Raw genomic sequence first — 23,422 nt, forward strand, 5'->3', positions numbered from 1 at the left:
CATTGTCTTCTCTAATTACTGGTACCTGAATAATGTTTCAACCTGAGCCAACAGGCAGAGATGATCTGTCCTCACATTTTATCTTGCTCATATTTGTCTAATTCCTAACACTGTTAATGTGTGTTTTTTGCGTACCTGTCTAAAAGTGATTTATGTCCCTGCCATGCTGTTAGTTTTCTCAATCCTGTGTAAAACTAGATGAAGGGCTTTTCTTATGCAACTCTGGCTGATCAGATACCATCTTAGTTTCATAATGGATTTGAGGAATGTCATTGGTTTGGGTAAATGGAAATAAGGTGAGGGGAAAACTGATGAGGTCATGCCAAGGTAAACTCAGAAGGTTACCTGTTCGCACTGAACACTCCCTCAGCGATTGCTCACATTCCTGAGCATTATAAAGATTTTTCAATGAGGAGGCTAGAAATAAGGAACCTTTTGTTTGTGAGTACGTGTTTGGCATACAGTACATGCTAGGTGAGATCATATTAGGAATGATATTTGACTTGTGTTGAAGATTCTGTTATAGACCCTGCTTAATTTAAGATTGTGAAGCCTAAAGGCCCAGATATGCTTTCCTTTTAACGTTAGGATTAAACGTATATCCACTAAGGGGCAGATCAGGGCCATGTCGTCTCTGGCTCACACCGGAAGCCACTTCCTGGGCTGGAGTGTGGAACAACTGCCGACTTGCCTGACAGATGATATACTGCTCCAAGGGAATGCAGGATACGGTTGGCAGCCATCTTAAGTACACAAACGTGTAGTTAAAAGCAAGTATATCTGGGCCTTAAGTGTATTTATCTGTTGCTTTTCTGTATTATCAGTCAGTTTATCCTGCAGTGTAAATCCCTTTTTAGTTAAAAGTGTCATGTGGAGCATTGGCAAACCGATAAACCATTGTCCCATCACTTTTGATACAGTTGTATAAAAAAAGATTTTCAGCTTACTTTTTTTGCACGATATCTCCTAGATTGCATATAAGGCAGATTGCATTGTAGCATAGATTGCATTATAACATAATCGAGTCATGTTTTCATGGAAGGTAGAGTTCAAGTGTTCAGCTAGAAAACTTTTAAAAGTAAAATACTTATGGATAACTTGCAACACGTTCATTTAGGGAAGGGAGAGAAAACAAGGAGGCAACAGGGCAAGTCATAGCATATTTGGAACATACATAATTGTACACATTACAGAGTGCAGTCAAAACACAACAGGCCGAAGACAATGTAAACCTTTGTTCAATTAATTACAAATAATATTGTTGTTTAAAAATGGTCCATGTTAATATGATTTAGAACAATGTAGTTGTGTGTGCTTGTAGTTACTATAGTTATGTCAAGATGATGATATAATAACAGTGAAGTGCAGGAGAACAGGTTTGAGAAAACTGACATCTAATAGAGTTTTACTTTCTTTTTCTGATGGTGGGAAGTGATCAACCAGCCAGGAAGGTGTTTATGTCTCAGAAAGATATTACTTAGCCTTCTGTCATGAGCTCTTGTAAATTATAACACTGCAGTGGAGTGGGGATTATTTCTTTTAGGTACTTTTTGTCACTTTGTATATACAATATCTGACAATTAAGCTGACACAACACAAGCACCCATCTGCTCAGATGTTTATGTGAAAAGAATCAAGCTGATGCTGACATTGTGGGAATTTCTGTGCATGAGGACTTGGCTAGCTGTATAGTAAACTGATGGACAAATACTTTTTTATAATCCCAGGGTCTGTTGGAAGGATTTTATTACAATGGTTAAAGAGTCACCACGCCCTTATGGAGATCATATTTAGGTCAATCGAATGGTAAGAGAAGTGCATTAAGTGCCAGTTTGCCCTCTAGTCCCAACTGAATAATGTACTCCAGTTTCATTTAATCACATTCCTTTTCTTCTTTGCAATCTTCTTAATGTTTGGTCTCACTGTTACCAATCAAAGCAACATGTCCAAAAGCAACAGTTATAATTTATGAACGCATTATTGTTTCATTGTCAAGATATGCAGATATGTTACAGTGGCTTTGCACCAACTGCACGGGCTATTGTCACGAAAGGACAATGTTTGCCAACACACAGAGGAAAGTCAACAGAAAGACTGACAAATCTGTACCTGGAAACTTTTGTGAGTCACTCACCAGTCATGACTTTTCTAGTCATTTTAGGCAGTTTTCAAACAATGTGGCTCTATGTAAACTAAAGAGTAGAAATTCACTGTACTATTGGTAAAGATAACTTAGTTGTACCTCACTAGTTAAGCAAAGTTTAGTAAGGGTGCACACAGTGTTGATTATTCATGTTTTCCTCTCCAAGAAGAACACACTGTTCTTTTGGGATGTATTCAAGGACTGGAACTGTGATAAGACTGCTTGTACATAATAAAGGGACCTGCCCAGTTTTTTTGTGGGTGACGGGGAGGTGCTCCACCATCAAATTTATTCTGAAGTAGAATTAAGGAGTCTATAGCCATGCTAGCAGCTCTGTGGAGCTGTATAGACGTAGGGGTGTGTTGAGCTAATTGCTAATGTTAGCAGGCTGACATGCTCAAATAACAATAGTTACATGCTAAGGTTAAGCAGGTGTTGTTTAACATGGTCAACATCTCTACCATTTTAGTTCAGTATGTTAACATGATACCATTTAAAACCTGAGGCTGTTGGGAATGTCATCAGTTTCCAAGGATTTGGACATTTGGTCAAAGTTTGACCTGCTGTTAGTTTTGAGATAAATGTATTTAAGTTTGTGGTGGAACAATAGCCACACCACTAGCATGTCTAACAATGTTGATGCAGTTTGGTTCTATTTTCTATGGAATGGGTTTCCAATCTGTTAGGTCTGTGGTACCCCCACAGCCCCATCCAGTAAACTTACGTACCCCTTCATAAATTCCAAATGTATAATACTGTTCAATATATAAAGTGGATATTGTTCAGCCATATATCACATAACCACACCAGCCGCTTATGCAGCAGCTGTTAAGCCTTTACTTTAAAGCTACATTGTGTAAGAATTTCTACCATCTAGCAGTGTACTTTCTAGCCCCTCAATCAGAGTGTGTTTTAACTCCTGTTGGCCATATTATTCCAAGAAGTACAACATTGACAATGAGTGATCCTTCAGTGTAATAGTAGTTTTACGTTATTTTGTTACTATTTCATTGCTTACACAGGTTACTATCAGGTCCCCAAACAAATGCCATCTAATGTTAGTAAAGTATCAGTGCTATCGTTATTCTGTGTATTGCATGAGATTAATGGTGCAAGGAAAGTTTACAGACACAATACTTTGATTAGTTGGTGGAAGTAATTACACATGAATGAGCATATATTTGTGAAAGAACAAAGGTTTTTTGCACAATGGAGCTATTTCATTCTACCATTTATTCATCACTTTACTTAACTAGTGTACCTGTTCAAACTTCTCAACTTGCTTGCTAACTAGTTTTCAAGCACTCTTACACAACTGCAACCAAAGATCCTATAGAGAACGCATTCCAAGCAGCTAAAAAAGTATAGTTAAAAAAAATAATGTATTAATATGTTCTTTTGCTAACGTAAGATATTTACACAGCTAAAAGACATATTTAGCATCACAGAGGTTTTGTTAGGGCGTTCACGAACGTCAGCTGATGTAAGTTTCTCTGTGATGTCAGATCCCCCGAGTTTGGTCCTGAGACAAAAACAGGTCTCAAACAAAGTTCATTTTCTCCTGATATGTCCATCTGGTAAGCTAAGCCAAACGGGAGAGACCTCTTTGCTAAAAAGTTGGCAGTTTGAAAACGGGAGTTTGGCTCCACCAAAATGTGTGTGTCTCTTGAGTATATTTCTGGAGGTATCTGATGCAAACTGGTTTGCTGGCATACAGCTAGAGTTGTTTGACAGTGAATTAGAGTGTAACCTTGCATGCCAGGTGATGCAGGTGTATCTGTTACCGGGATTGTTGTCCTTGTCACACAACGCTTCGTTCTTCCTTTCTTTCAGCGGTGACGGAGAGATGTTTATATTTAATTCATTGAAAACCAAAAGCGTGAAAATATTCAATGGAGTACTCAAGTGTTGACCAGGGTGTCCGGTCAGTGTATCAAGACTGTACATTCTTGCTTTTAGAGAAACGGTGAGCCTGCAGCCCTTTCCCACTGTCATCACAGTGCATTCAGTTGGGTTTGTGCTGATTAGAGAGGCTTAGGCACCTGGCAGACAGCACCCTCAGAGCTGGAGAGAATGCCTCTGCATGGCTGTCTGCCTGGCGGTGCAAAACAAGAGCGAGGGGCAAGTTAGGGCAGGGGCATTAGGTGTGTGTGGGGTATTTGCATCTGTTTGATTCCCATGACGCGGTTCTAGAAAGAATCAAATCACGTCAGTGGTAGTTTGTCTATGTGTGTGTGTGTGTGTGGGGCTCTATCTAAAGCTCAAACCGTTGCACATTACAGTCAACAGTTTTAACTATACACAGTTTGAAGTTGAGCAACTCATCTTTCTCTCTACTCTCCCTTGTTCCTAGCATGCTGCCTGTTAAGGAGATGCTGCTGCTAGAGATGACATAGATTAGATGATATTAATTCTTGATTAATATATCACATTAACTTGACACTATAGTATCTGTCAGGAAGATCCTTAGCAACTGAGGACAGTGAGGTCACATTCTCTCTATTTTTTTTGCTGGGAATTTGGTGAATAATATATACCTGGAGGGAGGTTTACATTCTATGATTATTACTACTACAAATAAAGTTAAATTATTTAAGAAAAAATATATAATTAATATTTTTTTATATTCAGTGTTTCCTTGTTAGGATTCCTGTCAGTGTAAAGCGGGTTTAAAAACAGCATTTAGACCTCATGAAAATAAAAATAAAAAATAAATAAAAAATTGCAAATGAAATGGGAAAAGAAATTTGTTTAAAAAGCTGAAAATTCTTGAGTAATTTCTCGGTCTTTCTTTCTAAACCTAACTTTATTCACGGATCATCGCTCCTAATCTAAAATGGATAGTCAGTTAAAATGTATTGCAATGCTCTACTTCTAAATATAAACACTCTTTACATGCTGTTGCATGTGTCACTGGTTGTAATTTAGTTACAGTAGTTGATGACTCAATATATCTCCCAAACCCTTCTCTTCTCTTCGTCTCTTTTTCATGTCATAGAATCCATATTCTACCAAAACAGGCATGCCAACAGATGTTTGCTCATTCAAAATGTTTTACTTTAAATCCACCATTAGTTACATGTCATCAAATGTAATCATAATTCCTCTCTGAGCTGTGTTTTATTTTTGGTATACACATTGTTTTTCCTCAGTAGGGTACTCTGTGAGATACTCACAGTATCACACCCATTAGATTTAGTCTATTTATCCAAATCTGAGATGTCAACATCAGTTTTGGGTTCATACGTAATCTCTACCAGTCCGTTAATACCACCAGCTTCAGTGACAGATGGTGTCTTTAATATGTCAGTGATTAATTTGGACACAATTACAATGTGATCACAGAACCAGTGATAATGTGACCACCCATCATCAACGAGTGTGTGCTGTAACCAGATAAGTGTTGTGCTAAACTGCCTTTACCCTACACATGCATATCAACGTTCTGTTTACATCTCCACTCAAGCAGTGGTTTCTGTTCAACTAAAGATCTCTTTTTTACTTGTTTCTATGTACTGGTAACACAAGCAAATTCATTTCTTTCCCTTTTTTTGTAAACCGTTTTGGTCTTGAGTCACACAGTAGGATCACAAACATGGGAATGTTTTCCATTTGTTCAGATGACATACATACCATGTCATGTCTGCTCAGCACGCCAGGAAGTAAGAAAACAACTGAGCCACAGATGGGTTTGAGGTGTCCTTAATAGAAAACAAAAAGACAAAAAGATACAGACATTGTCTTTACTGCATCATTTAAGATCTTCAGTCATTCTCTGTATTATTGCTTCGCAGTAACAAATCTAATGTAATGCTGCTGGAAATAGGGAATTTTAAGGGAGGATTGTCCACGTGCTGTGGAGCTGCAGGCTTCTTTTCAAACATGTTTTTAATCTTGTTTTAGGAAGAGATTCTTTTAATTCCCTTACTCCCCCTTGTGGCAAAACAACAAAGTTATATGTCTCAGAATGAAGTCTGAGGAAGTAAATATGTTTGCTGTGTTTCTAGAGTTCTACAGTGTTTTTTATTTATTTTTAATCTAAGATAGCAGTGTAGTGTTAAAGCTGTGGCTCAAGTGAGTGGGGAGCTATGTGGGACATCCCTCGTATCTCAAATCCCCGACAACAGCTTTCTCTTACCTTTTAATGTTTACATGCATGATCTCAGTTTGATTTGTGCCCTGATGGACCAATCTGGGGCAAGCTTGCCTGCAGATGGGGGGCAACAGTGGGATGCTGGGTATCTTTTTGAGCAGGGAATAGGGGAGATACGATAGAGAGAGATGGTAGGAATTAGGCTGCTGAGGATTAGCGTCTGAGCTCTGATTGTCTATTGGCTGTAGAAACACTCTGCATGGACCTGGACTGTCAACAACAACTTTATCAAAAACAAGCAAGACTATCATCCTGCCGGGATCTTTCCACGATGTTTTTTGACTGACAGACAGCACCTTTAAATCTAAATTTTCCATCTCTTTCTTAATACAACTTGGGTATAGTTTCTGTGTACCTTTGGATTATTTTACAAGAAACCATGGTAGTGCTTCTGACTAATGACTCTAGTATTCATATCTACTGCTTTCTAACTTTCTTCAAGAGGAAAGGTGAGTGAAAGCAACACAATTGTTTGACAACAGACCTGATTTGTTCACTACTCAAACCAATTGCTCGTGTCCTGATTTTTAAAACTGCTATTCAAGTAGGACCAGGACAGGCTGGATCAGCTGGCTCGCCTAGGATAGGCAGTGAAGTAATTAAAGTGTGATCAATGACTGTGGCTGCGGGCCATAAAAACTACTGTCAAAATTGTTATGTTTACTCTCCTGATATATGCTGTGATTTGTAGTCTAATTTTTTTAACAACCAAGACTTCTACATTACAGGGAAATGAAATAAGGTATTCAAATGTATCATATTTGTAGATTATTGATTATTGGGAGCACCCCCTAATGCTGTTACAAAAGTTGTGAAAAGGAAATCGTACTAATGACTGAGCACATGGCTGCCGAGGCTAAATCCTGCATGGTCTTACTGTTGTGTGTACAGTGGAGTACAGTAGGTGGCTAAATGTGGAGCAGCTGTCACCATTACATAGAAGTGCCTTAGCCCAATGATCCCAGACTGTCCTGGAAGTGTAAAGGCACCACATGGCTCACAGAGTTCAATCATGTGCCAGTTGGTCAGCAAATGTGAAGCTAGAATAACATTAATGTTTTTTTTTTTTTAATCAAGTCTTCTTAAAATGCAAAAGGGACAATAATCCACACAGAGTTGGCACTTTCAGAGTAAAACCATAACATTAAAACCAGAAACTAAACTTGATTATGTATGACAGCAACCCATTAGAAGACATTCAGGTTTTTGGAGTACAACTTTTAATTTATTTTTATGACGCCCATGGTTCATCACATGGTATTTCTGGTGTTTTATTATTAGTTAATGAAATATTGAACTGATGTACTGTGCATGCAACAAGATGTGACCTAAATTGAATTAGTGTCCTTCTCACAATCTAATTAAACAATCCTTGATCATGAAGAAAATGCGTAATACCGAGCATGCGGTTCTGGCGGTAGATTTTTGACTTGATAATCCCTCATAAAAGTCACTGTCAGAGTCCCTGGAGTTTAATCCTGCATGATTAGAAGGAATGAGTTCAGCCTTTTTAGATTTGCACACTCTTGTGTAATTAACTCTCAAACATATTTACAGTTCCTGTTCTTAAATGTCTCTGGCACACACCTGAATGCTCTTATCCCATCCATATGGCCCCCTCATTTAATGTTACACTAACACAGAGCTTTGAGTTGATCCAGACTGATCCCCTCTCTCCTCTATCTACTTCAAGCTGTCCCAAAGCGGGTTGACGAGGACAAGACCCCTGCACCCCCCTTGATCCAGGAGAATGTGTTCATCGAGGGCAGCAGGCATCAGTACCTGGAGAACCTTCACACTGAGGCCCTGGAGGGATTGAAAATGATGCAGGAGGAAGGTACAAAGCATTCTATTGATACAGTCTTGTGCACTAAATTAGAGGTGTGGCAACACTGTCTGCATATTTCCCAAGAGGGTGTGTACCAGAGGATATAAACACGGCTGATAATTTTAAATGTCACTATTAATCTGCAGAATTAAATGTTACTCTCCTTGCAGAAAACAATCATGGAATGGAATTCCGGGACAATGAAAGCACAGTTGTAAGTGACAACTCACACCCTGACTTGCTGTTTTTTTACAGTTACACCTAATACACCGTTCTTGTACAAGTGATTTTTCTCTCTCAAAAGAATAGTCTCTCCATTTTTTTTGCCAGTCGACAATGACAGTCCACACAGACGGGGAAGGCGGAGGGTTTATGACAGACAGTACCATTGCTGACACAACTTCTGTCGTTTCTGTACGATCTTCCGTGTCCACAAGATCTTCCCGCTCTGGACTCACCAGGCAAGGTAACTTCACCACAAGCATAAAATACTATTTATATCCCATCTTAGTCATTATATCGCATATGGTGATAGACACATATCAAAATGACAGATTAAACATTTATTGGGACAGATTGTATTCCCTTTAAATAGAATGCTTTTAAGGATCAATGGATAATATTTTTTATCTCTCTTCTCTCATGCCCTTTGTCTGCACAGAATCAACATTCAGGCCCTTGAACTCTGGGAAAAAGACCAAGACAAGGAGAAGACACACAAAGACGGTTGTGGGGATCCCACAGCATGTTCAGAGAGAACTGGGTATGCAGCTCATCAATTAAACGTATTACTGACAAAATCCATCCGTCTATGAATTACTATTTCAATTGCATGCTCTACATTCAGAACCATCATAGTTTTAAATATGTTTATGTTACTGTCTTCTACGCAGACAATAAATATACGGATGATTTCTTTGCAGGTTTATTTCCTTAACTAATAATGTGTACTTGTCTTCTCTCAGGCCTGGACAGAGTTGGTTGGTCTCTGACTCGGAGGTTAGATGAGGAACAGCTTTATAATGGTGAAACTGACGACAGCACAACCACGGATGGGACACAGCAGGCAGCACAGTCACAAAAGGGAGCCAGTGCTAGCCTTCAGCACATGAACGTCATCCATCCCCTCAACAAAGGGCAACTCGAGCAGCTCGGTGCCACCCATGCTGGTCATAGGGATGACCTGGCCCTGCTGCACCACCTGGGCCCGGCCATGTCAGGTGGGCAGAGGCCTCAGTCCCTGGCCGTTCCCTGTATGACCACTGCCAACAGCCTCCAGCAGGAGCCACCAGGCCTTGTCATGTCCATGTCACCCCAGGCCCCCTACATGTCCAAAATCATTCCCAATGCTGTGTTGCCACCCTCAATTGATGTAGTGGAAATCAGCCGTGGACGAAGTCGCAACAGCGTCCGCACCGTCAGCAAGAGCAGCCTGGTGCTGTCCAGCCCAGTCCCCTCCCGTGCTTCCTCTAGAGCCTCTTCCTCAAGAACCATTTCCTCCAGAGCCTCCAACATCACCTCCGCCTCCCGCTACAATCCTTCCAATATGTCTGACAGCTCTTGTTGGAGCAACTCTGAGTCGTCGGAGACCTTGGTTTCTGACTCTTCTACCATCTCCAGTAGCAGCACCCCCAGACAGATGAGGTCACAGGATGGAGATGCATCTGCTAAAGAAGACAAAATAAGTGTTTACTCCTCAATCAGCAAGGCTTCAAAATGCACCTCCAATGGCCAGCTCATTATTAAGGGAGACGGGATAAAGAAAGAGGGCTCGTTTGCGCGTAGCCTCTCTGTCATGAAGCCCAAGAGGGCTCCTCCTCCTCCAAGCCGCTCCTATTCCCTTCACAGTAAGATGAAGCGACGGTCACGTGATCTGGCAGAGGATAGGATCAACTCAAGGGAATCTCCTCTCCAAAACGCCTATCCCTCTGGTGAGGAAATTGATAAAAACAAATCTTTTCCTGTGCCCTCAATAACCATAGACAACCCTGGATACAATGCTGACACCAGTTCTCTGGACGACTCCTCATGTTCTGTGTCATTCAGTCCCATCAGGTTGCCGCTGCAGGCAATAACAGCAGAGGCTGATGGTGCAAAGGTTGATGTAATGGTGTCCAAAGAGGCTTTACAGGGGATGCGGAAACCACTACAGGAGAATGATCCTAGCAAAATAATATCCCCATCCAGTGGCTACTCCAGTCAAGATGGCAGATCCCCGCAGCTTTCTAAACAGCCCCAGTACACCGCTCCAAGGCATAAGATCATCTTAGCAAAGCTTCAAAGGTTATTTCCCGGGTCCACTCCTGCTGCTTTAACTTCATCCCCTCTCCCGCCACCAGATGATCTCAAACGCGACACCCCAGTTGATGCTTTCAGTGTCAGCCCTTCTGTAAGGGCCTTAAGAGAACTCTTCAACATTCCTCCGCCACCTAAAGTCCATGCACCTCCACCCCCTCCTCCAGAGGTATGGGCTCATAGCAAGCGTTCCGTTGAGCTGCTGCTAGGACCCCCGGTACCTGATAACCTTTATGCCATCATAAAGAAAAATCCAAAGGACAGGAGACAACAGAGGCAGTCTCCTTCAGCATCTACAGAGGGCTCTGTGAAAAGCTTGGTGGTAGAAAGGAAACACAAGAATCCGGCTTTAACAGTGGAGTCCGGTAATGGATTTGTACATGTGCTGGAGACAAAGAAAGTTCAAGAAAGTGAGATTTTGAGTGCAGAGATTCAAAAAGAGAACAATGACAGACTGGCTGAGCTGAATGTTGATATGAAAGGAAATAGCAAAGTAACAGAAGAAGTTGAGAAAGTAAGAGTAAGTGACTTAATAAATGGGATGTTAGTGAAGGCTGTAGAGAAACGTGAAGGAAGGCTGGCAGCAGTGAGGGAAGAAGAAGAAGAAGCCAAAAAGACATCCACACAAACTACAGAGGTAAAGACTGACAATGATATTTTACCTGCCATTTCATTAGTGCGCATTCCTCCATCTCCCTCTCTTCCGGTGCACCCTCCTCTCCAACCTCCCACCAAACACTCCACAAAGATTTCTTCTGTCACATCAGTTGTTGTGTCCCCCGAGTTGTCCTGGCCCCCACCACCTCCACTAATTGCACAAGCAGGGCCAGATCAGGTTGATTTCCCTCTCCCACCTCCCCCAATGTTTGCTGAGGTGGGGATAGTTCTACCTGTTCAGGTGCCACCAGAGAGATCCATTCCTGGTAATGTTACGTCAGTGGTGAAAACAGAATGTGTTAGGGTGGCCGCAGAGACTGAACCTGAGAAGCCCAGTACATCCCAGGGGATTGTACCTCCACCCCTGAGTATCCCACCTCCCCCATCATATATGGCTCCCCCTCCACCAGTTAAAGCAGTCTCCCCTCCTATGCCTAAAAAGGTCTTTCCTCCACCACCACCTACAGAGGTTTTGCCGTCACCACCAAAAGAGGTTTCTCCATTGCCGCCTAAAGAGGTTTCTCCTGTGAGGCCGAAAGAGTCCTCTCCTCCGATGGTTCAAGAGAGCCCCCCTACAAATGGTAATTACGACTCTGGCACGTTGGTTACGGTGGTACATACTGCACCAGTTGAAGAGGTCTCCCCTCTGCCTCATAAAGAGATCTGCACTCTGTCCACTGAAGATATTTCTTCTCAAGAAAGTGCATGTCAATCTTCTGAAGAAGCGACACCCGTTATCAAGCTCACTCCACCACATAGTATTCCACCGCCACCACCCCTACCGTCACAACCCAAGTCATCAGAGCAGGAGATTGATCTTCCACAAGAGAGTAGCCTATCCACATCTGGATCTAACGTAGTTTCATTCAACAGTATTCTCACTCCCCCGCAGAGTATTCCCCCTCCAGCTCCCATACAGTTTCTCCACCAACCTCAGGTTGTACTCCCAAACACTGTTGGCCCAGCAACCCAGGAGCCTTCCCTCTCACCACCATCTGAAGTCTCTGTCCCACTAGCTTTTGAAAAGTCTCCCTCACCAGAAAAGGCTCAAGAACTGACTTATCAACCTGTAAACATTCCTTTACCTCCACCTTTACCTGGGCAGGGCCTTGTCAATATAAAGGACAAGCCGAGTCCTGCAAGCACAGAAAACCAAACCGCGGAGCTGACCTCTGCTCTTGTTGTACAGAAGGGACCCACTCCTATTGTCACCCCCTCCCTTCTGCAGAAGGTCAAGCTGCGATCAGTCAACAGCAGCCCTGAGACTCCTAAAGCTCCGGAACCGCCAGAGTCTGAGGTCACCATGAGGAAGCAGGAGCCCAGCAATCTTGGCCAAACCTCATCTGCCAGTGGCGAAGCTCCTCAGAAGCCCATCAGAAGGTCCCTGATCATCGTCTCTACCACACCCATCAATCCACCGCCCAACTCTCCACCACCCACCTCTCCACCTGCCATAGTTATTGCACATCCAGCTTTGCCCAAGTCCCAGTCTGTATTGGTTCTACCTGCATCTTCATCCAGAGTTGCCTCACCTACAAAAAAGGCTCCTCCTGCCATGACTTCCTCTCCTTCCATGAACCTACAGGAGGCTATCCGCCTGAGAACTGCAGCCAGATCAAACACCGGCCCGGGTTCTCGCCTCAGCTTAAACTCACCAACATCACCAATAGACCTCCGTAAGTCCCCCTCCACCACAGCAAGTTTTATCTTCTCCAAGAGTAACAAGAAGGTGGTGATTGAGACCAAGTTGCCACCGGAGACCATGGCAACTGTACAAAAGAATGTGGTGAGTCAAGCGGAGTCGGTGAAGCAGGGACTCAAGGTGCCACCACCTGTTGCAAGAAAACCCAAAGCAAAGGGCAAAGAGAATGAGTGTGAAGAGACGGAGCAAACTGCAGGACAGGAAGCAATGCAAGCGAGTATTGAGGGTAAGAGAGATTGATCATTATAAATAAAACGCTTAAGGAAACAATTAACAAGACTAAGTGCCTATGCAGCCACGCTAGCAGCTCTGTGAGACTGTACTTCGGCACAGCAAATCCTTTGAGCTAAATACTAATGTCAGCATGCTATAATGCTCAAAATGACAGTTCCAACATGCTGGCATTCATGTCATATTATTTAACTGGACCATAATAATGAGCAACTAAGTGAGAGAAACAGTTAATGTCAGCTCCAAAACTGTAATCTAAATAAATGATGATATTGCAACTTATGGAATCAATTCAGCTAATTTAGAAAAACGTATTGTTTGTACTGGGTTTAAAACGTACAAAATAGCTAATTGAGGCTATTTCAGTGAAGTGGCAACAAGGTTAACAGTGGTGTTATCTGTTGTGGGACAATGTAGTTGGATAAACGGGAGGTTTTCCTGTTTTTTTGAATTCTCCTCAAATTGCATGAATTCAGCTTTAGCATGTTTACCCTGTCCAGCATCGTAGCTTGATAGCATGCTAATGTTATAGAAAAATCTGCACTAAACAAAAAGTACTTCATAGTACTGGACAAATTAAAGGGAGATTACAGTGATTACAATTCATTCTGAAGGAAACATGAATGCAAAATCATATGTCAATCCATCGAATTGTGTTGAGATATTTTAGTCTGGACCAAAGTGTTGGAGCAACTAACTTAGCTCGCCGTTCCTAGAGCCACGCGGCTATCATGGCTAAAAATCTGTTTTTATTTTATTGTACAACTCTTCTGCACACTATTAAACTAATGCTGCCTAAATTCTCCAACCTCAGATGCTGCGGAGATAACAAATGGGACAGCAGGTACTGTTGAAGGAGGCATGACATGATTGTAAAGATTGAAGGAGACCTGGGAAGGACATACCAGTAACACTGAATCTGCTGCAAGTTGGTCTTTGTGTTTGAATGAAAATAAACTGGATTTGGATAGATGCTTATTTCAAAGATTTAAAAGAAAATCCGAAAATCCTTTGACTTTGATGTTAATGGCGTGGGTCTTAATTTTCTCACATACTCATTTAGCATTTTACTAAGAGCGAAGACAGCATATTTTCTTTTGCTGAGGGTCTTCTGAGCTTTACCTTTGCAGGAGATGGGAATATACCACCCTCTAGTGTCAAACATTGATTGTACCACTTATGTCCTGTTGTATCAGAGCTTTTTTAGTCAGTACTCATTACAATGGGACTTTGGGGCGCTCATCTGTAAATATAGCATGATTTTGTACATTTAACATATCAAGTAATAATGGATCTTTCCTCTGTTCTGTAATTTCTTTAAAAGAGTTTCCACACCAATTATATGTTAAAAAATATGAATTAAGTTATTTTTCCTGTTTTCATGTTCCGAGGGTCTCCACATACAGAATGTCTTCTTTGCAATGTTATTGCACCCTAATTTCATTTAAATCAAGTTTGTTTGTATAGCTCTTGTTTCTAAATTTATGTTCTCAGAAATCTTGTTTTTTATAATTCAAAGCTCTCTCTGGGCGTGACCATTAATGTCAAAGAAACAATGAGCAGACATGTAATGCAATACTAGACTCATTTTCTGCTGCTTTTAGTTACCGATAATGGCGGTATTGCCTTTCCTCAGTTATTGCTCAAACAGTGGGATCTTTCTGTGTTGAACTATATTTTTCAAACTGGTATCATACACTGTAATAAATCATTTATAATGGAAAAGAATAAAGATATATGGACAGATCAACGTGTCTGTTTATTTTGATGTTCAGTTACATTTTTACTTCAGCCTTTTCTTCTTGAGTAGAATTGGACATCGAAAACCGGTTTTAACTTGGAATAGTTTAAAAAATGACGATTCAATAGAATCATTTTCTCATTAGAATTTTTTTGAAAATGTAGTTTTGATTCTGATCATCGCTTCCAAATTGAACACGCGGAGGTTTTGGTTTCCTTAGCGGCCACCGGACCACAAGGTGCACAAAAAGATTCTGTGAAATGAGCATGCCACCTGTGTAAACAAAATGTATTGGTTTTAAGTCATTTAAAAAAAAATGTCACTGCATTTTTACGTTTTTTATTGAAATAAGTCTTATGGAGTTCTGATGGAAGTGACAACAGTCTTTGAGCAGACGACCGAACAATTCAATAAACTAATGCTAACTCCATTTGAAATACCAGGTCATCTCACTATCCTCTCGGAAATCTGCCAGACTGTCAGCAGTCTTCCACTCCACCTCAGAGGCTGTTGTCCCGTCACGATCTTCACCTCTATCTGTATGCTTCCCGTTTTCTTCCCTGCTCTCAGAGGCCAGCGGATTTACCTCTCTCTGTTGGCCGACTTCTGATGTGAACATTTGTTCCAACTGCACCCAGTGACGCAACACTTCACCTTCCTTCTGATTCAAATGGATCTCATCTTCTCCTCCTTTGAATCCCTCCTCCAATACATACCCTGACCCATCTTCCCCTTCAGACTTCTTCACTAAGACCCTCCTCCAAAAACCTAACTCATCTAAATCAGGTTCAGTTATCACTCCATTGACAACGCCACTTTCCTCATCCTCTTCTTTATCTGCGTAGTCTTGCACTTTGTCATTATCGGCATACTTTACTACTTCTGCACTTTTCCACAGGGTCTCGTCTCTGTGCAGCTCATCGACATAATGGTGTATTGTGGCCTCTCCTTCTCTGCTCATATTGACCGGTAGAAAGCCATCTTCTGCATATGGCTGATCAGAGACCAACAATGACCCACTGCTGGCAGAGCCTTGAGAAAAAGAGATGTAGGCATTTTTATTTTTTAATAAAAAACAAACAAAACGAAGGAGCACTTTCATTGATAGTTTTTTAGTTTGGCACAAAATAATTGTCAGCTAGAGGTATAACGCTTGCAGTGCAAGTTAAAACAACCACAACGATCCAATCTATCCAAGAAGGAATGGGTGTATAACTATCATTGAAATAAAATCAAGGCTTAAAAAAGACAAGAAAAAAAAAACTGCCACATACCTTCCATCATGGCCCTCCGGTGTTTAGAGGTCACACATTTTGAATCACAGCATTCACATATAGAGTTATCACCAGTGAGGGCCTTCCACCTATCACGGCAAATGCACAAAATATTCTTAATCCACATGGAAACAGTGGAAAAAGCCACCTATAGCCCTGGAATGGTAGGCTAATTGAACTCAGTGTCAACACTTACCCGTTCCCTCTGTAGGTGCATGATTTGTGTGCAGGACCTGGGTCCTCAGGTGTGACAAACAATTTGCAGTGAATTCTGACCTAAACATGTAAACTGGGTTAAGCAACAGTTAAATCTGTGAATCCTGAGAATTGGGATCCATGCTCACCTCGGTGTAAGGGTCAGAATTAAACTGGAAAGCCTTCAGGGAGAATCTTAGGGTGTTATCTGTCCGAGAGATGAACTGAGAGGCCCCTGGGTCGCTCTTGCTGTCCAGCAAACAGCTGCGGATGACAACAATATGACGTCAATCTCAGTTAAATTGCAAATCAGGACCCCAAGGGTGAGATTAAATGTAGCATCTACTGTGCATAATACTCACCCAAAATCGTCAATGATGGTGTATTTGAGTGTATTTGATTTCAAGCCACTGTATGGTGTGGCATAGCAGGTTTTGATGTACAGTTTTCCACGAGTTGAAAGATGAGGAGCAGAGACCTGGAAATTAACAGTCTTTCCAAGCTCGTACACCAGAGACTTGGCTGGTGTTCTCCATGAATCTAGGCGTTAAATATATTGAATCAAATAGCAGATTAAGTAGGAATAGCATAAAAGACGAAAACAGTATTGCACTGAAAATAAAAGAAGTTCTTAATCACTATAATCCACAGTTGTTTAAACATACCATCCATCAACTCTATATGGAAGTCATTTGGACTTCCTTTCAGCCTTTTATGCATAATAGCAGTTTCCCAGGTGGGCCGCACAGTCAGACGATGCACATGGTGGCTCCTGGACAGGTTTGTTTTGGAGATTGTTAAAACATGCGCACACGCGCGCGCACACACACACACACACACACACACACACACACACACACACACACACACACACACACACACACACACACACACACACACACACACACACACACACACACACACACACACACACACACACACACACACACCTCCGATAACGGCACTCAATGTCGACATTGATCCGTTGAGATGAACGCTTTGGCGAAGGCTCATAATGGAGCTCGTATTTGTAGAGCAGATACCCGGTGGGCGACTGTCAAAGAGAGAGACACATTACGATTTTAACATTATGATTAGGAGTCTGGAAACGAATGACAAATCATACCTCACGCACGGCATCACACGCTGTAAGAGGATACGTGAAAAGCAGGTCCCCGTATGGTCTGAGAACCCCGTTGCTTTTGCAGGCGCTGCCTAATTTCAGCTCCTCTTTACCTGCGCCCAGACCGTAGAAAGCTGGTTTGACCCGCACGACAACGTCGGACGCGGAGCAGGTTACAGAAACGTCTGGGAGGTAAGCAAATTCCGCCTGGATTTTTGCCTCGGGATCCCCTGGACGCATGGGTCGAGGTGTCAGAGGAGGGTAAGGTCTTTGGGAACTGAGTGGAGACATTGGAGAAGTGCTGGTAGGTAACCTCCGAGAGGATTTTCTGTCGTCTGTTCTTGACTGTTTAATTGATTGGGATTTCAGTGTACCACCCAGTTTGAAAACTTGTTTTTTTCTGGTAAATGGAGATTCATAAGTGCCTATTGCACAGTTGAGGAGGCAAAGTGAAAAAACACTCCACAAAATATAGGGACGCCACTTTGTTTTCATCGCAACAGACTGCAGTCCTTCTACCTTTCCCTATTTAACTCTGCGCGTGAAACCAGCGCTCGGGCACGGCTGGAGCTAATTAGTTGCGACTCGGACGAATTGGCATCCGGTTTGCAAACAGGCGAAGTTAAGCTTCGCTTTGGTCGATTTTGCTCTTTAATTGGAAGTATTGGCAGTTTTCTTTGGTTCCACTTTTTAAAAATAATTTTCTCGATATAATATTCTTCTTCTTAGTTTATTGGCGGGCTACAAACCAACGTTTGAAGATGCATGGCGCCACCTACTGTACCAGAGTGTGTAGTAGCCTTTGACTTTAAATCATCAATAAAAAGCCCCTTTAACCTGTTCTTGTTTATCACTGGTTCATCCTCTGTCTCTAACAGTCCTTTAATGCTCCACTCCCTTCATAAATCTATCACCCTGTCCTTCAATCTCGTCCTCTCTACGATAAACGTCCTACAAACTATTACGGTAGTACATGTTCAACAGTTTCCCTACAATAACAAATCTCACATTTATCTGTTACTGTCTTTGCATTACATATAAAGTAGCATTAAATCCAGTATGTCCTAATCTTACTCCAGCAAAAACGGTGTCCTCTTCCCTACATTTACCTGTATTATTTATTAATTGGACCGACTTTTTTAAATTTTGAAATAATCTCTACCCTTACTGTCATTATTCCAGAGTTCTTGCCAAAATGTCCTTATTTCACGATTATTAATTGAGTTTCCTTCTATCCTCCTAAAACTAATTTCTAAAATATCTTTATCAATGTTGTTTAATGCACTTTTAGCAAATTTATATGCTGTCTAATTTCCCTTAGTTTCAACATGTGTTGGTATCCAATAGAAATGTACATTGACTCCTAACTGCTTTACAGTATATTCATTACCATGTACTGTATGCATCTATTAAAGATCCTCTCGAACTGATTAACTTGATTTTATATCTCATATAATCTGAACATATCACTACTCCCTTGAGGGATGGGTTACATGCAGAATTTCATTAAATGTATGTGTAGGAGCCAATAAAGTACCTTTTACCTTTTACTTTTTTACGGTTTAACCTCCTCTATCCACTGAAGACTGATGATTACCGCTGTTCTGCCTGTTGGGAATTCTCTACTAATCCTATATCAAAAACACTCATACGTGTTCATTATTTAAATGTTTAAATCCATCCGTATAAATCTTGATATAATCATAAGAACATTTATTTCAATATTCTTGAACCAAATACCCAATGTTAAGGTTCCTCACTGTCCACTCTTTTCTTTTCAAGCATATGAAGATTAACCTTGGGTTGGAGATATAACCATGGAGTAATGCTGATGTTAATAATTGCTGATGAATATGATCTCATTTCTGTTGTTTTGTTAATGAAGCAAACAAATCCTTCACCAGAAAAAGGTTTATTCCGCACAATTGTGCAGTTCGTATTCAGTAGGATAGTGACAACTTACCTCTCCTCATATGTAATGGCAGTTTACTGGATTCAACAAGCAATGCATTAACAGGTGTGGATTTGACTGCTCCCAAACAAAGTCTTGATGCTCTGTATTGTAGCCTGTCAAGTTTTTATAGGGGACTTTTTGCCATAGATTCATGAATCATACATCCATAATCACACATGGCTCTCATCAAAGCCCTGTATATGTGTAATAATACCTTTTAACATTTAGTCTAAATCATTTCTTGTATTGTTTTACACTTTTTCATTTGAGATCACAAGGAACTCTTCTGCTGTTTACGCAATTGTTTCAATTCCCTCATTTCTGCCATATTGTTCTATCCCAATGTAAGCCACTTTACACATGAATGCAACGAAATGTACTTTATCCACCAACATGTTTCCCTTCTTTACCCTGCAGTTGTGTTCGGCCGCATGTAGATCCGTCTGATGAGACTTTCTTTTTCTTTTCACAAAAAGAAGGAGTATTACTGGTTTCTGCAATACCTATTTCAGGGTTGGTTACTTTTTCTACCTTCTCATCATTGACCCTATTAACAGCCTCTGTATATGAGACTTTGTTTATGACTTTACATATTTTGGACTGACCATTCCCAAAAGCAGTACTGTGATCTCTCTCATAACATTTGAAAGGCACATCTTTCCCACATTTCCCAAAAGCATGATTGCCCTTCAAATCTCTCACATCTTTCTCGGAAGTTGTGCTTCAGCCAGTAGGTAAACCATGGGCCAGTTTGTTTCACCATTGTTCATTGGACAGTTTTACAAGTACAGTGGAAACACAGGCCTGTAGGTTTAATTGAAATATATATTTTTTTAATAAAAAATATTTTTTTAGGCTTGGGCAGGGCCACTATGCCTACCACTGCTGTGCTTATGACAACTTGTCTGAATGCATTTCTACTAGAATGGTGTGTTGTCTGCTGAAACAATTGGTTAGAAATTCTAAGCAAAATGTAGGGTAGAGTTTGGGATATCGCAAAGACCGACCAAGTTTTCCTGTTTTGACAAACTTTATTTACAGACTTACAAATTAACAGCATATTCATTTGTGTATTTGCTGATTTACATATTAGTCAATGTCAAAAAACATATTTACATACATATATACATACATACATACATACATACATACATACATACAGCTGCACACAAACACAAAGATGAGATATGTGCTACATCCAGTTCATTCAGAGCAAATCACAGATGACCCAACCATTCACTGCTGATACATTATTATACACATGTGCTTTCTTTAGAAAAACCTATAACCCCTTAAATAGTTTGTTTGAATAAATATTTAAATAAAGCATGTTTCATTTCGGAAATGAAAACAGGCTAAGTGAAGACATTTTAGAAATGTCTTTTGAACCTTATGGTGATTGGCTGAAATGTTAAGGCACAAAAAAGACGGGAAGGGAAACCCTTTTCAGTACCAAAACCTTACATAATCTGAGTAACATCTACAGTAAATCTCATTGAAATTAGTTATTAAAGATGTGTTTCAAATATACACTACATAATACCACAAGGTGCAATTTTCCCTTCAGAAAATTAAAGTACACTGTAGGTTTTTGCCTTTCTGAAAAATCTACAGGAAACTCCTAAAACGTAACGCAGAAAGTGTAGCACACCTCCATACAACTCTAATGAGTGAAACAGTGGTAGTATGCCCTTTTGTAAATAAGGGCTCCTGTTGTTTATTTCCTTCAGAGCACTATCTGAATGGAAAATAAAACACAAGTGACTTAAGACATATTAAACATCAAAGGTAACATCAGACTCCAGTCTGAACAAGTGAAAGTCAGATCTTGTCATCCAGCAAATAAATACTTCATAAACACCACAAATCACAAGCTGCGTCCCGTTTCCAACCTAGTATTTTAGGATGTAGCGTAAACATGGAGTTGATGAAAACTGCTGTCCCACAATGCAGTAACCCTGTAGACAGTTACATGCAATGAAATAACACATCTTTGGAAAAATCCTTTGGATTTCCTTATCCAATATCTGCATAACTCCATGTTTTAGCTCCATGAGCCATATGCTTATAGGAGCTGTAGTTGTTAAATGTTATTTAAAAAAAAAACATGTTTTATCTTCCTTTTAACTGATAAGGTGGTCAGATTTTACTGTCCAGTTTGGTAATAGATATTATGTTTAGGTTAAAATATGAACAGATCGCATTGCTGTGTTCCAGCTAGGCACTGAATAATAAAAAATAAAAAAACTCTAAAGGAAATAATATAACAGTGAGTGAACCCAGGACGTTAGTTCTGCCAATATAACCAACTATGTAATTTTTTTAATTGTGTCTGCTTTCTAGTTTTAGCAGATTGGAGCTTAATTTGGACACAGCTGAAGATAAAAGGTAACAGTTAAATACTTCACACCTGCGATGCTACTGACCGGCCAATAGAGGGCGACGTAAACTTGCGTGATCCACTGTAGGGAGCCTCATAATGAGGATTGTGTTTGTGCAGCAGTGATCTGCGGCCTCTCCTCTGTTGGTCCAGAGAGTTGGTGGTCGAGTCCCTCGATAGCCTGTGCAAACACCTTAAAGCAGCTGTGGTGGCTGGCTCGTCCTCTGCTGCTACACGCTGCTTCCAAGCACTGAAATTTCAGACTCAGAGTCCCTGTTAAAAGACGGTAGAACAGCCAGGACTCAAACACAAAAGGACTTTTCTTTGTTCCGACAAGGTAAATAATGCACTCTCACACTTGGTCAAAACAGGTTTCATTAGAATTTTGCATAGGTATACAGCACACAACTTTATACAATATACTTTACTGTGGTCATGCACAGGTCCTGCTGCATAACAGGGGTCTAGCCTTGTTTGGTTATCCCAAGCACAAGCATCTGCGTAGTTGCGTGTTAAGTGCTTGTGTGTGCTTTTCACTTACAGCATTTCTTGCAGTAGTTTTCGGTTGCCCTGCCTCCTTTCTTCATCAATAGGGTAGGTCCACAATATCAACAGCCCCACAGCTATAAGAGCCACAGGCACAGGGGAGACCAGCACCTTCAGAGTTAAACTGACCGCCTCAGGTTGTGAGCAGCTCCCAGTCACATAGCCGGCAAATCTGCAACAAAAAAAGGCAGATAGAGGGAGAAATGTTGAGCTGATGTGAGTACAGTTTAGCAAGACTGTTAGGTGAAGGATTATAAGATTATTATGTGACCACTGGACTGATAAGCTATAACATGGAGCAAATCTCATATGTTAGTAGGCATTCACACCAACAAAGTAGTGTTTGTGTGTGTCAGTCAGTCAATGAAAACGGCCCATTTGTGTTACATCCCCGACAAAGCAAAAGTGGACTTTATATTTCCCAAAACTGTTATCCATCAAATCGTGTTATGGGATTCTCAAACCACAGCTCAAAACAAACTGACAAATCTGATCCCCGGGTACATGATTGGCCACCATAGCGTGATGTGGGGTTGCGTTTTTTCCCCCCCAAAAGTTGAGTTGGTCTCAACTTTTTGCCGCAGACAGACTGCATTTTTTTTTTCTTCTTCAAGACCTGCGTTTTTGCTGCACCGTCTGACGGTGTGTAAGGCTCTGACACCCCAACCCAATGGCCGACCGTTGGCAGAAAAGGTGGTCAGACTGATCATTTGGCTCCTGTTGGTCCAAAAAAATGCTCGGAACACACCAAAGCAACGTTGACTTGAGTGTACTTCCTGCGAGAGACATAATGTCTCCATAACAGCAGGTGGCGCCAATCTATACTGTTGCCCAAAAAATTTAAATCAGAAATGACAAACATGTCACATGGGTTTGGCTTCTCCCAAATTTCAATGCCAACCATAATGGCGGCTCGTTTGGAACAGAATCTCGTATTTTACAGAAATAGTTAACCAAAATGCGTTTCTGAAAAATTTTTAAGCGAGAAATAAGCCATGCAGTTGCTAAATTGGTCTTTTTTTTATCTACAAAAGGTCAGTTTGAAAGATTTGTCAAATTTTGTGAGGCGTTTGTCAGGCTCTTCCTTCTTGTCAATGTTTCTGTTCAGAGTATGTATATATTAGTGTGTATATACACTCACCGGCCACTTTATTAGGTACACCTGTCCAACTGCTCGTTAACACTTAATTTCTAAGCAGC

General features: G+C 40.9%; 3 protein-coding genes across 12 annotated transcripts in view; 1 reads left to right on the plus strand and 2 right to left on the minus strand.

Moving 5' to 3' along the window:
- Positions 1-14,765, plus strand: part of si:dkey-157l19.2 (uncharacterized protein KIAA1522 homolog) — a 27,919-nt gene extending 13,154 nt beyond the window's left edge. For 2 of the 6 annotated variants that reach the window (XM_034857766.1, XM_034857767.1), the window contains exons 3-8: positions 7,990-8,133; positions 8,295-8,338; positions 8,455-8,590; positions 8,786-8,887; positions 9,090-13,004; positions 13,824-14,765. In XM_034857766.1, the coding sequence (XP_034713657.1) occupies positions 7,990-8,133; positions 8,295-8,338; positions 8,455-8,590; positions 8,786-8,887; positions 9,090-13,004; positions 13,824-13,879 (4,397 nt within the window). In that variant the 3' untranslated portion in view covers positions 13,880-14,765. Of the gene's footprint in view, positions 1-6,430; positions 6,746-7,989; positions 8,134-8,294; positions 8,339-8,454; positions 8,591-8,785; positions 8,888-9,089; positions 13,005-13,823 lie in introns of those variants that run through there. The other 4 variants (XM_034857771.1, XM_034857770.1, XM_034857768.1 and 1 more) reach the window with 4 other exon arrangements.
- On the minus strand, positions 4,383-17,999 carry si:ch211-67f13.7 (uncharacterized protein LOC565426 homolog). 4 transcript variants are annotated; one of them, XM_034857775.1, is made up of 11 exons: positions 17,346-17,999; positions 17,170-17,273; positions 16,885-16,991; positions 16,582-16,759; positions 16,369-16,483; positions 16,221-16,300; positions 16,025-16,113; positions 15,694-15,782; positions 15,385-15,651; positions 15,337-15,342; positions 4,383-4,481 (listed from the first exon to the last, which is right to left on the minus strand). In XM_034857775.1, exons 1-11 carry the CDS (start codon positions 17,835-17,837, stop codon positions 4,398-4,400), a joined length of 1,611 nt encoding a protein of 536 aa, XP_034713666.1. In that variant the 5' UTR covers positions 17,838-17,999; the 3' UTR covers positions 4,383-4,397. The 4 variants fall into 4 exon arrangements, with proteins under 4 accessions (XP_034713666.1, XP_034713667.1, XP_034713665.1 ...); XM_034857776.1 differs by lacking the exons at positions 4,383-4,481; positions 15,337-15,342 and adding an exon at positions 10,521-10,553 and having other exon boundaries at positions 15,499-15,651; XM_034857774.1 differs by lacking the exon at positions 4,383-4,481 and having other exon boundaries at positions 15,137-15,342; positions 15,385-15,662; positions 15,708-15,782.
- Positions 18,000-20,870: 2,871 nt separating this feature from the next.
- Positions 20,871-23,422, minus strand: part of mfsd2aa (major facilitator superfamily domain containing 2aa) — a 13,871-nt gene continuing 11,319 nt past the window's right edge. For both annotated transcript variants that reach the window (XM_034857777.1, XM_034857778.1), the window contains 2 exons: positions 22,218-22,394; positions 20,871-21,949 (listed from right to left, as the gene is read on the minus strand). In XM_034857777.1, coding sequence (XP_034713668.1) covers positions 21,907-21,949; positions 22,218-22,394 — 220 coding nt within the window. In that variant the 3' untranslated portion in view covers positions 20,871-21,906. The remainder of the gene's footprint in view (positions 21,950-22,217; positions 22,395-23,422) is intronic.

Source organism: Etheostoma cragini, chromosome 20 (assembly GCF_013103735.1).
Source record: "Etheostoma cragini isolate CJK2018 chromosome 20, CSU_Ecrag_1.0, whole genome shotgun sequence".
In the NCBI taxonomy this organism is placed as follows: domain Eukaryota; kingdom Metazoa; phylum Chordata; class Actinopteri; order Perciformes; family Percidae; genus Etheostoma; species Etheostoma cragini.